At 34.8% G+C, this 15,090-nt stretch overlaps 2 protein-coding genes across 2 annotated transcripts; one reads left to right on the top strand and one right to left on the bottom strand.

Annotated features, from left to right (window-relative positions):
* Positions 1-832: 832 nt before the first annotated feature.
* LOC107786682 (putative histone-arginine methyltransferase 1.3) lies at positions 833-11,195 on the top strand. Its single transcript, XM_016608201.2, has 15 exons — positions 833-1,199; positions 2,006-2,068; positions 2,882-2,984; positions 4,295-4,438; positions 4,885-4,988; positions 5,124-5,222; positions 5,344-5,413; positions 6,911-7,007; positions 7,772-7,826; positions 8,115-8,198; positions 8,976-9,053; positions 9,929-10,032; positions 10,113-10,285; positions 10,411-10,541; positions 10,839-11,195. The coding sequence occupies exons 1-15, from the start codon at positions 999-1,001 to the stop codon at positions 10,926-10,928; spliced, it is 1,596 nt and encodes a 531-aa protein (XP_016463687.1). The 5' UTR covers positions 833-998; the 3' UTR covers positions 10,929-11,195.
* Positions 11,196-12,054: 859 nt separating this feature from the next.
* LOC107786694 (uncharacterized) lies at positions 12,055-14,886 on the bottom strand. The gene is made up of 2 exons (XM_016608215.2): positions 14,759-14,886; positions 12,055-13,141 (listed from the first exon to the last, which is right to left on the bottom strand). The coding sequence occupies exon 2, from the start codon at positions 13,078-13,080 to the stop codon at positions 12,190-12,192; it is 891 nt and encodes a 296-aa protein (XP_016463701.1). The 5' UTR covers positions 13,081-13,141; positions 14,759-14,886; the 3' UTR covers positions 12,055-12,189.
* Positions 14,887-15,090: the final 204 nt, after the last annotated feature.

The following is a 15,090-nucleotide window of genomic DNA, read 5'->3' as shown; positions in this document are numbered from 1 at the left end:
TAACTAAATAACTATTTTTCAGTAATTTTTTAAGGTAAAACGGATGAACGATATTTCGCCAAAGGATTTCGTGCTTTTGATATATTTTTAAAAGATAAAAATTATAATTTATTTTTCAATATTTGTGTTTGTAGAATTATTAGTGTTTTTGACTCTTAGCAACTACTTTTCTCTCTTATATTCTTAAATGTTTTCTTATTTAGTTATTGTATTTATTGAGGGTAGTTTTTAAATATTATACTAAAAGGTTGACAAATGGAAAAAATATTGTTTTAGTAGAAAAGTAGTTTTAACTATAACATGGAAATGTATTAGGCTTAAAATTGAAAGCATTCTTCATAGATCAACATTCATATGTTCAAGTGTTTTAAATTGAGGCCATTTGATCGTTTATTCGTGAAACTGGTTGCATTTATTTATAGTTTTGTTACATACTCTAAAGGAAAACAAATTCTATAATATAAATATAAACTGGTTTTTAAATTTTATAAATTAGGACTTTTTACACAACTAAATAAGGAAAGATTTATAAGTAAACCATACATTAATTTTCATGTCCTAAATATTAGGAAAATGACTAAAATGATGATCTTGTACAATATAAATTTTATTTTTAAAAGGTAAAAAAGACGAACGACATTTTACTAAAGACATTCCTACTTTTAATATAATATAGATAGATAGATATATAGCTGACGTCAAATGGTTCTAGAAGTCAAATCATACGTCTCAATAATTATTTAAAGATCACCAGTTGTACAATATTCCCCCTGTCACCGTCCACACTAAATCACCAAAAACCTTTATATACTTTCACTCTCCTCCATGTATATAAAGAAGCAGAATCTCATTAGCGCCTCTTTTAACACTCCACTTCACTTCCCACTCCAACAGCTTTCACACTCTTCACTCAGAAAAACCCTACTTTACTTTTTCCTATGAACAATATAATCATAATATAATTCATAATTAGACAATAATTTGAAAATTTGGCGTTAATGGAGGTTTCTAAGCAGAAAGAGAGTCCATTTGAGGTTTTATCGATTGCGGAGGTTTCAGCTTCTTCATCAGACACTTCGCTTTGTAAATCAGAACCGGTTTTTGCTCGGTTCGGGTCGCGTTCTGGAGTTCAGGAGCTCCGATTTTGTCTGGAGCCTGAATCAAGTGCCGACATTGCGTTCAATCTTCGAGCTTCACAGGCATGTATTTAAATTTACATCTTATTTTCGTGTGTAAACTGAAATTCGCGTGTTATGAGATAGTAAAAAATTATGATTAATTTGGTATTATTTTGGTTTTCATGTTTTATGCATTTTTTTTACTAATCAAATGTGAATTTAGTTTTTAGTTACATAGTTGGACTCGCTGTGCTATAAATAGTTGAAGTTGTTTTTATATTAAATTTATATTTGTTCTTAAGTCCACACTTATGTATTTGTAATGGATACAGGAGTACTTGGTAAGTACTTACTCGCACCCAGTGTTTACACCAATCCAAGCAATTTAACTTTATTAGTTAAAAATTAAATTTTTACTACTCTCAACCCATATTCTTTTAGTTACATGTGAGAGTGCCTGCATTTTTTGTTAGTTTCTTCGGGCTATCATTAGTGGCGGAGGCAGGAGTTTCATCAATGGAGTTAAAAAAGTGTGCTCTTTTATGTTTAGGGCATTCAACAATTAATATATACACATATAAAAAAGAATATTTACCTATATACGGAGCATAATTTTCCGGCCAAGGGGATTCATTTGAACCTCTTTTAGTATAGTGGCGGAGAGCCACTGGCTATCATATCATGTAACATTTTCTCTCATGTTCTCTAGCAACAAAAGAGAATGACATGTGATTACATGATCTGTGATTGGCTTAGCAGAAAATTGAACAAATGGAGGAGAAGACAGAAAAGATGATATTTTTACTGATTTTCCTCAGGAACTTGTCTGCTGCCTGCGCTTGAATAGGGGCATTATCTTACTTTTGGTTCTGCTTTTGTATTTCCAGTTATTCAAGCTAGGACCTGCAGAGTCTCTGTGCATATCTGAAGCTTCTGAAGCCAATAAGGAGGTACCTGTTGATAGCATACAATATTGATGTTTGGACAGACTAGTTGTCTTCAAGCTGCTACTAATCTAGAATGCTTTTAAGTCCTGTTCACACGAGGAGGATTTCTGGAGATATTATACCATTTATGGATATGACAATTGTCATTGTTGAATGCTGCATATGTATTTTTAGAGATACCTGTTCGCACTAATTTCTTGGTTGATTGGCATAAATATTAGCTAGCATGATTGGAGTCGTATTAGTAGTCGTCCGCTAAAGGTTTACCGGCTTCATGCTCCTTTAAGTCCAACTCTGCGTATAGTTGAAAACATGAAACAGCGCACACTTGTGTCAATCATAATATTGATGTCAATCTTAATTTTGAAAACGAGTGTCAGTATGTAAATACTCCCTCCGTTTCATATTAAATGAGGTTGTTTGACTCGGCACGGAGTTTAAGAAAAAGAAGAAGACTTTAGAAACTTGTGGTTTTAAAAGTTTAAGGGGTAAAAAGTTTGTGGGGCCATGACATTTGTGTGGCTATAAAAGCTTCTCATTAAGGGTAAATGGGTAAAATGAAAGAGTTTAAAGTTGAATTATTTCCAAATTTAGAAATGTGTCATTTGTTTTGGAACAAACTAAAAAGGAAAATACCTCATTTAATATGAAACAGAGGGAGTATATGTGTACATTTTACTGTTATAACTTCAACTTGTCTTGTTATGGAGAAAGTTAAAGGTGCAACTCATTTATATTTTCATTGGAGTTACAATTGTGTAGTTTGTTGCCGTCATATTAATGTCCTGTGGCATTGACTTTGGTCTTTTGAATCAGAAAGCCTATTCCAGGGGAATCTCCATTCAGTTTAAAAACGAGGAGGAAAGTAGGGCCTTCCATTGTGCATTTGAGCAATGGAAGACAGAAGTGGTTGTTCAAGGTCTGTTTTGACATGTCTGATATTACTCTTAAAAGTTAATCGGTACATCTTGTGGAGTACAGTCACACTCTTTTCATTATTTGCTCTAATAGCTCTTGATTATGTCTGAGATGCTAGTAATGACTCTCTCTCTCTCTGTCTCTCTCTCTGTTTGTGTCTTTTTTTTGGGTGGTTAAAGTACTATCTGCTACTTGATGCAGTTTCGGTTCTTGATAAATGTGGAGTAAGATAGATATATATTGAGTACTTCAAGGATAGTTAGTGAGTGTGCTTTAGAAGGAGATTTTTTTCTAATTACCTTATCCATTTCTATGTGATAAGCTTTAATTGCATTCTTATTTTCTGTATGATAAGCTTTGACTGTGGATACTAAGTTGTGAACATTTGACCAACTTACTATTGAGGTGTTATTTAAAAAAGCAATGTTTGACCAACTTACTGTTGAACTGTTGTTGAAAGAACTTATGCTTTAACTGCTCTTCATTTATAACTGCAGTTCATCTTTTCTGTTGCTTTTTATTTTTCCCAGAAGAAAATAAGTTATTGTAATTTCTTTTACACTACACGAGGTCACTTGTTAGCAGAATGAAGATTTTATTGAGATTTATTTTTGAGATATTATTGAGAATTTAGATGTATTGAATGAATTAGATAGACTATTAGTCACTCTTTTGACATTTTATCAGAGGCATTATAATCCATTTAATTTGTTAGCATTAGTGTTATCATCATTGTCTATTATCCACACGATCTTAGTATTGGTAGTCCACCCATTGTTGATATTTTCTTGAATTTGGGTGTCACTTTCCTTTAATTTGTCCTACTCGAGGAAATTAGTTTGAGTCATAACTTTTACCCGAAAAAGTTAAATGGTGGGTCTGTTTAGCTTAATAGGAAGTTAAGGAATCTGCATATACATAGTCTTTTACATGTGATCAATGTTTATCCTTTCTTAGTTTTGAAATATACAAAACAGTAACGCCTTACTGATAAAGAAAGCAATACATTTCTTGTCAAAAACTTAGAATGTAGTGTGTTAGTTGCCCATTTTGGTGCATGAGTGAGCTTCTACATTGCTGCATCTAAGAACATATATTTTTTTATTTTTTGTCTGGATGTTTCAGCTACTCTGTGGAGCTAAATACTGCGCGATGAGTCTTAAGATATTGAACTCATGATTCATTCCGCGAGCAGCACTAGGCCTGGAATTCTGAATCTAAACTTGATAAACAATGCTGCCACGAATAATTGTACCTTATCCAGAAAAGGAGAATAATAATAATTGTAACTTCTGCAAGTCTTTCTTTCAGGGTCTCCTCTGCCAAATGGAGTAGTATCAACTTCGAAAAGTAAATTTGATGACAAAATAGAGGCATCTTCTGCTAAAATGTATTTTCATTACTACGGGCAACTATTGCATCAGCAAAATATGTTGCAGGATTTTGTAAGGACAGGTAATGTTCTGAACTTTGGTCTTTTCTGTGCCATGACCTGGGGCTATTTAAGCCTGTTTGGCCATGGTGTTTTGTGTTTCAAGTGAAATATCAATTGATATTCAAATAAAATGTTGAATTAGTATCTGAAGGTGTTAGTCAAGTATAGTTTATCAAATCTTAACTTTCACAAACTGTTTTCCAAGTGAAGTTCATGTCAAAGCACCAACTTCAACATGCACAAACTTCTTTTAACTTCACCTGAAAAATATTCTTCTTTCAGCTTCAGCTCAAATATTACCCAAATGCGTACTTATTTCTCACCGAGGCTCGTCTAGTTTCATGAGAGGCTTACACACTCCCTTTTCCCTGGAATGTTTTGCAAACTGTTGCCCTTTTGCATGAAGGAGCTCAACATTCTAAATCCAATAATGGGAAGGTTGACATGGTAAATATGAAACTTGCAGGAACCTATTACGCTGCTGTAATTGAGAACCGTGCTGACTTTCTTGGTCGTGTGGTGGTTGATGTTGGAGCTGGTAGTGGTATTTTGTCATTATTTGCAGCTCAGGTTATCTTTTTGTACCAATTAGGTTTATGTGGTTTCATTGAATGATATGAACCATAGCTTAGTGACTTCCACTGATATTTGTACATCGTATTTTTTTCTTCCGTCCCTCCTCTCCTTCGACAAAAACCCTCTCAGGCTGGTGCAAAACATGTTTATGCCATAGAGGCATCTGAAATGGCCGAATATGCTAAAAAGCTTATTGCAGGAAACCCATCGTTGAGTGAGAGAATTACAGTAAGTATACATTTCCTCATTCTGGTGACTTTCAAAAGAGTCTTGCAATATATTCCTTCTGTATCTTGGCTGCTAAGGTTGCTCCTTGTTTATTGGATTTCTCTTTTCAATGAATGATTAGGTAATCAAAGGAAAGGTTGAAGAAGTAGAGTTACCTGTGAAAGCCGATATCTTAATCTCTGAGCCAATGGGTAAGCTTATCTATTTTGACGGAGTATGAAGCTTATGTGACAGAGTTATGTGAGGGCATACTTTGACAATGCTGCATGTTTTGTTAAAAAATGTAGTGAATCCCCTGGTTGACAGCTAAAGTTTTTTTGAACATTAGTATGGATATGTATAAAATATTTGATTGGTTATTTGAGAAAGGAATTTAAGAAACTTGTAGGTATTACATGTTTCAAGTGCCTCTACCATAAAGCTGGAGAATATACTAAAACACGACAGCAGCATCTTCAATAACTGCTTATGCACATGTTATGAAAACAAAAGATCAGGGAGAATTAAGTTGTGCCTATGTGCAAGGAACAATTCTACTACTCTCATGAAGATGAACACATACACCATGGAAATGTGTTACGTTGCTAGTTTGCTTGTTGAAAACTGATTTTAATACTTCTACTGCATTTTCGGCTGCAGCCAAATTCGTTTTTGAGTTCTCATTGTTCAGTATTTGTTCATTGGGTTCTTCTGAGATACACCCCTGTTTCTAAGCGACTTCTGTCCTTGTATATGCTAGTCCTTTTCTCTGCTTGAGAAATAAAATTTTGCTCAAAGTTTCAAGCGGCAAAAAGCAGATGCATATGAAATGACTATGAAATGATGTCCTTTATAGTATTATGCTTCTGCAGATTCATGCAACAGAATTTGATAACTAACTGAAACGATATATTCTTGCAGTTTGCCCTTCAGAAATTAGAAACTCTTCCGTGTATAATAGTGCTCTTTTCGTAGCCTTTACCCATCAATTGATTATATTTAGTATCCTGAATTGCATGCTTTTGCTTTTAAACTTAGACTTATTAATTTTCTTAATCATCGGAATATCTGTCGCTAAAGTTATATACGACTTGAGAAGAGGATGTTTTGTTCATTTCCTGTAAAATAGTAGTGAAATATTCGCCCAACATCCCCCATCCCATCCTCCCTTCCCCAACTCAAAAGAAAAAAGAAATACTAAGAAAAAAAGAAGGGACTATCACATATCTGTTGGTGACAATAAACGCTTTGCTTTCCTTGTGTTATGAGTGTTATTAAGTTTACTTATTACATTTTTCATTATAAAAAACGTCCTTTTTGTATTTTCTTGAAGAGAGTTCAAGGTTTTAAACTTTTAAATTAAAAATATGGCTGGCATGTTATCTCAAAATCCAAACTGACCACAATCCAGTGATTAAATTATCCGAATGAAACAGGTTTAAACCTGCTTGAAAGTCTCTTATACATGGTCACTTTTGCTTTATTTGTATTATGAGTGCTATTAAGTTTTCCTTTTTTATTTTTCGTTATAAAAGAATATTCCCTTATATTTTCGTGAATCCTGAAGAGATTTCAAGGTATTAATCTTTGAAATTATGGCGAAGCATGTTATCTTAGAATCCAAACCAACCACAATCCTGTGATTAGATTATCCAAATGAAACAGGTTTAAACCTGCTGGGTGTGTGATACGTTGAATTTACTTTGCAGGTACTTTGTTAGTTAATGAAAGAATGCTAGAGTCTTATGTGATTGCAAGAGATCGATTTCTACTTCCAAATGGAAAAATGTTTCCTACAGTAGGAAGGTAATTTTCTTTCTTTCAACACTCAACAGTTGATTCTGAGGAGTCTTGTCTTGTCAAATCATTCAGGAAGTTAATAGTTTGGTTATGAGGTTCTTTTTCTTTTTTCTTTTTGATAAGTAGTTTGCTTATGGGGTTATTTGTGTCTTACTCTTGTTTCCCAAATCTGGCGCTTTACCTTTTTACCACCAGGCATTTGACACATTATCTTTTAATAGATTTTTGTATCATAGACTATTTTTTTCCAGCTCAAGCTATCAGCTTGCTCCTCTGTGAATCATTTAGGAGGTCGGGTACAATGATATAACTAACATTGACTTGCAAAACGTGGGAAGCTCAGTTGTCTACTTTATTCTCCTTTTTTTACTTGAGCCGAGCTTTCAAGCTTAATTCTCAGTTTGGTGTCCACGAATATGTTTCAATGCAGCTGCTCACTGTTTTTATGTTTTATAGTCATACTATTCAGTTATCCAACCTGCCTCTCCCCCAAATCCAATCTCCGAAAAGAAGACCTTATCCTTTTTTTTATAATTGCTTTTACATGTGTTTCGAACTTCCTTGAAAAGCTTATTCTTTCTTTTCCAATTGCTTTTACATGTCTTTCGAATTCTTTATTAAAAGAAACATTTTGCACTTCTCCCAATTCCCTCCTGAGTTTGTGCTACATAAACTAGCATGTAACCTTTTCAGTTTTTCCTTTTGCTCTGTGGTTTGTTATATGACTTAATTGTCCGAATTCCGGCTTATGTTTCTCTTTATTTTTGTAGAATACACGTGGCACCATTCAGCGACGAATATTTGTATATGGAAATTGCAAACAAGGTACATTGGATATCACTGTCTTCTTGCTCTCTGGGTCTATCTCCTCTATGACACTTTCTTTCTAAACTGGGTCTCTCCCCCTCTGGAAGAGGATGTTGGGTGCTATATGAAGAGGAGTTCCTTTCACAAAGATCTCAATGTCTAATTTTTTTTCTGTGTTAGTGCCGTAAAAATATTTCAATTGAAGGCTTATTTTTTATTTTATTTATAGAGATGAATCTTACATTAGTGATTATATTCAGTTTCATTGTGAAAAGAGTTTAATTTTAGTTTAACTTTGTCATACAGGCTATTTTTTGGCAGCAACAGGGCTATTTTGGGGTTGATTTGACACCCTTGCAGAGATCTGCATATGAAGGATACTTTTCTCAGGTCAATCTCATACATATTAGGAATTTATTAACTCAGCCTCCGAATTATTCACTTTGACTTAGTAAGCATTTAAAACAGTCTTAGTTGTTTACTTCCATAGTCCCGTGTTGTCCACAGTCTTAATGTTGTTTGGTTACTTAAATTTGTGAATGTGCAGTCTATGCTAAACTTTTAAATTTTACAATTCAACCTTCAGAATTTCAGACAATGCTTCATAAATGCCTATATTATTGAACAATTTTTATTTCTTAGAAAGAGAAGGGAGAACATAAACAAGTTTATGCTCGAATAATTTCTTAATCATTGATGGACTTTGATGGTCCTTAATTTGATGTACTGTATTAAGAAGCATCTTTCAGCATCCAAGTTGAATTTCATAGTCAAAGTCATAGTTGTATGTGCTGAACCTACCCCTTCCCCCCACCCCAATGTCTTGTATTTAGTTTCCTAAACTTGAGAATAGGTGTTAGAGAGAGGTATTGCTGTAGTTCATTACCAAGGTGTGGTAGAAGGGGCTAATTTAATTTGATCGAGCTGTCCTATACCAGTTGCATGAATAAAATAACTGTACACTCTTTCAAATGCAATAATTAGTAATGTAATAAGATGCAGTAGATATTCTCATTAGCTGGAAAGAATTGTGATGAAATACTTGTAGCTTTAATTCTTAGGAAGGGCTCTGTTTGTGGTATACTTGGATTTCTCATCATCCCTTTAAACGTTGTTAGTACAGGTAATTTATTCTGTCTTTAATTTGGATATTCATATTCTTTGCAGCCAGTGGTTGATGCTTTTGATCCGAGGTTATTGGTAGCTCCTGCAATATCTCACGTGATTAACTTCACTTCGATAAAGGTATTATCAGAAATTTCATTCTGTAGGTTGTTCGTAGATCATAGTTGATAGAAACATCCTTTATTCTATAGGCTTTTACTATCAGTTTTATTAAAGGCGCGCTTAAAGCGTGCTTAAGTTCTGAAGCGAGGCTCAAAACATGTTGAGCGCTTGGCCTCGCTTAACGGGCGCTTCAGGTGTTGTCAGCAAGGCTCTAAGGCATACTTTTCCTTACTAACGGGCGTAATCCGGAAGAGGCGATACTAAACAATTAATATTTCACTTTATCGTAAATTTTCTTCAATTTCTTTTTCCATATATTTGGTATTCATGCTTCTAGATATTAGTCTCGGACTACGCATACATATTTACAGTTTTTCTGCATTTGCGCCTTTCTTCATTAAAGCCCACGCTTTATTTGCGCTTTGTGCTTAAAGCCCCAACAGACCTTTGCGCTTTTCGCCTTTGATAACACTGTTTACTATATGTTTTTCTCAACGAGTAAAGGGCATCCTCCCAATTCAATGTTAAGGAATCTAAGACAGTTTTCTAATAAAAATAAAAACTTTTTTCACAAAATAAGAAAAGCATAATCAACAGATATACAAAGTTATTGGAAGCAATATGCATAAATTAGCTGTTCTTTCTACTTTGCGGATCAGTATCCACTATATACGTGCTTTCTTGTCTCTTAAAATGAACAAAGTTCCTATTTGTGGAGTCAAGTTTGATAGGGAAAAATTATCCGTGGTGGAATTACTCATATATGAGGCAATGGTTTTGTTGAAAAATCAGGTCATTTAGCAAACTACATTCTTGCATTGTACCAGTCTCTGGCCAGAAGTTCTTGAAACATACTGCTGGGTGAATGATCTTTTTCTACATATATATTACAGGAAGAAGATCTATATGAAATTGACATCCCATTGAGATTTACATCTTCTGCTAGCACTAGAATTCATGGGCTGGCTTGCTGGTTTGATGTACTTTTTAATGGAAGGTAAACTTTTGTTATTCTTGCATCCTTGGCGGTGGGACTTGTTGCTATTTTGCAGTAAATTGCATCATTTCTTTCTGCAGCACTGTACCGAGGTGGCTGACCACGGCTCCTGGCGCACCTACAACTCACTGGTATCAGCTTCGGTGCGTGTTGTCACAGCCACTTTATGTCATGCCGGGACAGGAGATAACTGGCCGCCTTCGCCTTGTTGCCCATAAGGCACAAAGTTACACAATTTATCTAACATTGTCTGGTAGGTCTTTATCGTTATCGTTTGTAGCAGTTGTATCGTATCTTCTTGGTCTCTTTGTCCCATGAAGTCGAATTTGCTGATAGATTTCTTCAAGAATTTAACATATCATTGATCAATTTGAATAGCTACTGTTGGAGATGTGCTCCAAACATCGTCTGGAAAACTTGATCTGAAGGAACCATATTACCGGATGTCCCAACCACAGGCATATTCATTGGCACAAGATCAACAACCTAATCAGCTATTACAAGCACAGGTATTGCTTATTTTTCCATCATAGTGGTTAAACAATGATTCATCTGCCATGCATGTCTAACTTGTCTGAGTTTAAGCTGTAAGTTTCCCAAGGATTTGAAATTACCACTAATTTTTGTGGTGCAGCAAGATTCTTTTTGCAATTTATAGATGTACATTGTTCCGACTTTTAATAGATAATTATTTCATATTCAGTATTTGTAGGATAGCTTTCATGCCAATATTTTTTTGCCATTAATTTTTCTGTGATTGCTCAGTCGGAGTGATGATCACAAGTCGCCTTTTCTGTCATGGACAGGACATACTAACACAATCTCGGGATGAAGATGGCTCTGTCCCCGTGCAACATCCTTCTCCAAATTCTGTCGCAGAGCTACATTCACTCTGATGGTGGAATCCAATATAAGGGATGTGCTTCTCGATACTCTCCTGTTTGTATCATTAGAGTACTTGGCTAAGCTAAAGCATGCAAATTTTTAATCCTGCCAAGTTCCAACTTAACCGTATTTACCTTGATTGCTTGTAAATCGTCGTTCATGTACTATCTTTCTTGTTTTTCTTCTTGCATTAGCACTCTCAACCTGACCATGTAGGATGCTTTTGTATCCAGCTTGATATAAATGGCTATTTCAGCTGTGCAAGGCTCTGATGATCCCTCTTTGCTGGATCTACAGGTTAGATGGGTTCTATGTCCCTATTTTCCGTGTATAAATATTACTTACGAAAATTATAGAACTCGTTTTTTTTTCATTTACACAATCTCCAAATGCAACAAAATCGAAATGTAAGGAAGTTGTTCCACTACTATATACATTGAACTAAGAACATGGTCCAGGTGATTTATACATAAGAGACGTGGTACAGTAGCCCATGGGAAAAATATAAACTGGAGTAGGAACATTTAGCTTAAGAATCTAGCAAACCAGTATGTGAAGATGTTACTGAAGTCTGAGCGTTTGTCGGCTTTGCTTTACTATGATGTAAGTGAAGATCTCGACTAGACGATTGACTTTGGGGTAGCATCTATTATGTATTTGGCTCCTCCCATTTGTTTCTTGTCTCCATTTCTCCGAGTTCTTAGGTTGATGGACATGCCCCACGCTATAATTTGTTGTTTAGAAACTAGAAAAAGGGTCTTAATGATGTTTAAATATTGATTGTCTCCATATTAACTTTGAGAGTTCATACAGCTATAGCGCCCAAAATTATATTCTCTTGAAAAATTTGGCAGGAGAGGTAAACTAACAAAATGTTTCCGTGGAAATCAATGTTCTGTGACCATTGTTAGAGCAAACACAAGAAGGGGAAAAAACAGAGAAAAAGAAAGCAACTGTTAAGAGTGGTGCAGATGTAGTGTGAATATTTACACAAGGAGCAAAAATTACAAACTAAGTAGTTACACAAAAGTAATTATATACATGAACTACTCCACTTTTATTCTCTCTCTCTCTGTCACACACACATTGATAAATGAATCTTGGGCCTAACTCAACTCCAAAAGCTAGCTTATGAGGTGAGGATTACCCAAGACCATATAAAGAAACCAAGGACCTCAAATCCTACCGATGTGGGACAACTCAACACATGCACGCAGGCACACAACACACATTTACATATAACTCTCTTTTATTACATAAAACAAGCGGAAATCATAGGATTGTGCAGCTATTCACATTCTCGTCGCTTAAGATGTTGTAATAGGGTTGAGGCGTTGCTGATGATGGTGGCGATGGTGATGGTGATGCCTTATAATTGTAGTCATCTGGCATAGGTGGAGCCGAGGGAATATTATCATTTGACCATATTGGCCCTGAATTGCTATTTGCATAACAAGAACCATAACTAGTAGTATTACCATATTGGCAATGACAATTATAACATGAGTTTCTGTTATGTGCACAATTATTACCATATTTGCTATGGTAATAACATGAGTTTCTACCATGTGCACAAGGACCCAAACTAGTAGTATTACCATATTGGCAACAACCATCAAGATTATGACTTACAGCAGAATGACCACCACAACATGATGAAGAAGCAGCACAAAGTCCACCACCACTGTGGGAACAATCATGATTATGTGTAAGCACTTGATCTTGATGTTTTTTCACATTTTTGGTGGTGGTAGTAATTTCCACAATTTTGTTACTAGGGACACCATTTCTTGATTCCCCTTTGAAAATCAACTTAATGGTTTTGTTCACCTCTACAATTTCATCACTGGGGTCAGTAAATTGCTCTAGTTGTGCCATAATGTCAGGATCATTTAGTGGATCAATCACTTTTGACCGCGTTACAATATCTTTACGACGATGTTCTTGTTCGCACCAGAATTCTGCTTCTCTCCCAACCTTTTCAAGCTTAGTTAGGATTTTTGCAGGGTCTATTTTGCCTGAGATGATCACTTTCCCAAGTTTTTGATCAATTTCCACTGAACGAACACCCTTAATGTTTTGCAGCTCGTTTTTCAGTTTCTTTTCACAATCCCTGCAGTGTACTTTCATCTTGAGAGCAAAGGTGTTGAAAGGATGTGACATTTTCCTTATCAGCAAATATGTTTTCTCTTTTTTTTTTTCCGTTTCTTCAAAAATAATATTCCTGGGGCAAAAAAGGCAAGAATAGATGAGAATTCGGTATTAAGATAACTGAAATTTGAAAATATTATCCAATAGAGAAATTTAAGGAAAAAGATATTGGCAGTGTTACAACATTGTATCTTGTAAACAAAAATGCACAAATTGGAAGGCCGATTGCCGTATTATTTTGTTGTCAATACTTTTTTCTTCATTATTATCATCTTAGCTATTTTACTCTTGTATTTTTCAAACATGTTTTGAAAATGCTTTTCTTGATCCGATGGTCTATCAAAAACATCTGGGGCATTTGCATCTATATCTGCTTTTTGTGTCACGTTTTAACTTGTGCCCGCTTTGCAAAAAAAAAATTGCAAGCGTACCCGCTTTTTCGCATAACTTCAACATATGAGGCTGAAGTAGCAAAGACAATTACGCAAAACTTCAGCATTCTAGTAGCCGGGCCTGAAGTTCAGCTCTAGAGCTAAAGTTTTTGTTTTGTAACTGTCGAAGAGCTGAAGTTTTTGTTTGTAATTGGCGAACTTCAGCTTTAGAGCTGAAGTTTTTGTTTGTAAGCTTTCAGCTCTAGAGCTGAAGTTTTTGTTTTGTAACTGAGAGCTGAAGTTTTTGTTTGTAAGCTTCAGCTCTAGAGCTGAAGTTTTTGTTTTGTAACTATCGAACTTCAGCTCTAGAGCTGAAATTTTTGTTTGTACTAATATTTTACTTGGCTAATAATGCAGACAAAGCGTCTCAGACACCATCATTTGCTATTACAACTGTTTGAACAAAAAAAAATATTAAAAGAAAGCTTGTGTAGCATTAAAACATTAAAAGATTCAGACACATTTAGAGGCTTTCATTCAAAGAAAAGAATTTCTTCACAATATTAGGAGATTTCAGAGGCTCTGGGAAGCAAGAAAGTGAATTGTTTCAATTAAAATAACTTTCTGTTTACAAATATTACATAAAAATTTACTTTGATTCAACAATCATGTACTATATGGACAATTCAAGCTCCCTCTTCTCTCATTATGAGTAATTGAAAATGGAAAGTATGACTAGACTATCATAATTTGCTATAACTTTTTCAATACAAAGGTTCAAAAAGATATTAGGTCATTCTGGGACGCTTTGTAATAGCAAACAGTTAAATTTTTTTGCATTATTAGGTCAGTTGAAAGAATATTAATTGAGACAAAACGAATAAGAAATAATCTGCACCAACAACAGCAGAAGAAAGAAGGAGAAAATGAAGGAGGAGGAGAAAGGGGGCTGAAGTTATTTAAAAAGTGGGTACAAATTAAAAGTTTTTAAAAAAATGGATATAGGTTAAACGGGGGCGACCAAATAGGGTGCCCCGTGCAATTTTTACAAAACATCTCTACTTCACATAAGGTAAGAGCAACATCTGCGTACACACAACCCTCTCTAGATTTCACTTGTGGGAATACACTAGATATGTTATTGTTATTGTTGGAAGGCCTATTGCCAACGCTACTTTAAAAAAAAAAAGGCTATGTACGACGGTAGTTGATTTCAATATACATGACATTTTAGCAGAAAACCGATGTATGCTTAATTCCTATAGTTAAATTCTGAAAAGCATCAAGAAGTTAAATAATTAAGAAGCAAAGAAGCTTACCTCCTTTCTATTACTGGAGATTCTTGTCTTGATATACACCAAAGCGAGATCTAGGACAATTAATTAGGAGATGTTGGATTAGAGTTGCTTTAAATCAGACTATTTGTGAAGGAAATTAATGAGACAAGGAAAATATATAGGCAAACAGTGTTTATTGACCATTTCCACCACCCTAAATTATAATCATCAAAGGTAATTTAATGGAAATTAATATTGCAATTTCATAGAAACTATCTGACCCGCGTCTTTCAATAGTACTTAATGTATAAACGTTGCATTGTAGCTTGTTAATTGGCCATTGTGACATAATCCGCGGTTAAGTGTTTTTAATA

Source organism: Nicotiana tabacum, chromosome 11, assembly GCF_000715075.1.
Source record: "Nicotiana tabacum cultivar K326 chromosome 11, ASM71507v2, whole genome shotgun sequence".
NCBI lineage: Eukaryota > Viridiplantae > Streptophyta > Magnoliopsida > Solanales > Solanaceae > Nicotiana > Nicotiana tabacum.
The sequence above is the reverse complement of the archived record's forward strand: the minus strand, read 5'-3'. Positions and strand labels throughout refer to the sequence as shown.

Excerpts from the sequence above, each read along its gene's own strand:
- LOC107786694 (XM_016608215.2), bottom strand. The coding sequence starts at position 13,080 with ATGTCACATCCTTTCAACACCTTTGCTCTCAAGATGAAAGTACACTGC.
- LOC107786682 (XM_016608201.2), top strand. The coding sequence starts at position 999 with ATGGAGGTTTCTAAGCAGAAAGAGAGTCCATTTGAGGTTTTATCGATT. Across the intron at positions 4,439-4,884 it reads GCAGGATTTTGTAAGGACAG|GAACCTATTACGCTGCTGTA; the intron begins GTAATGTTCTGA and ends TGAAACTTGCAG. Across the intron at positions 9,054-9,928 it reads TTAACTTCACTTCGATAAAG|GAAGAAGATCTATATGAAAT; the intron begins GTATTATCAGAA and ends TATATATTACAG.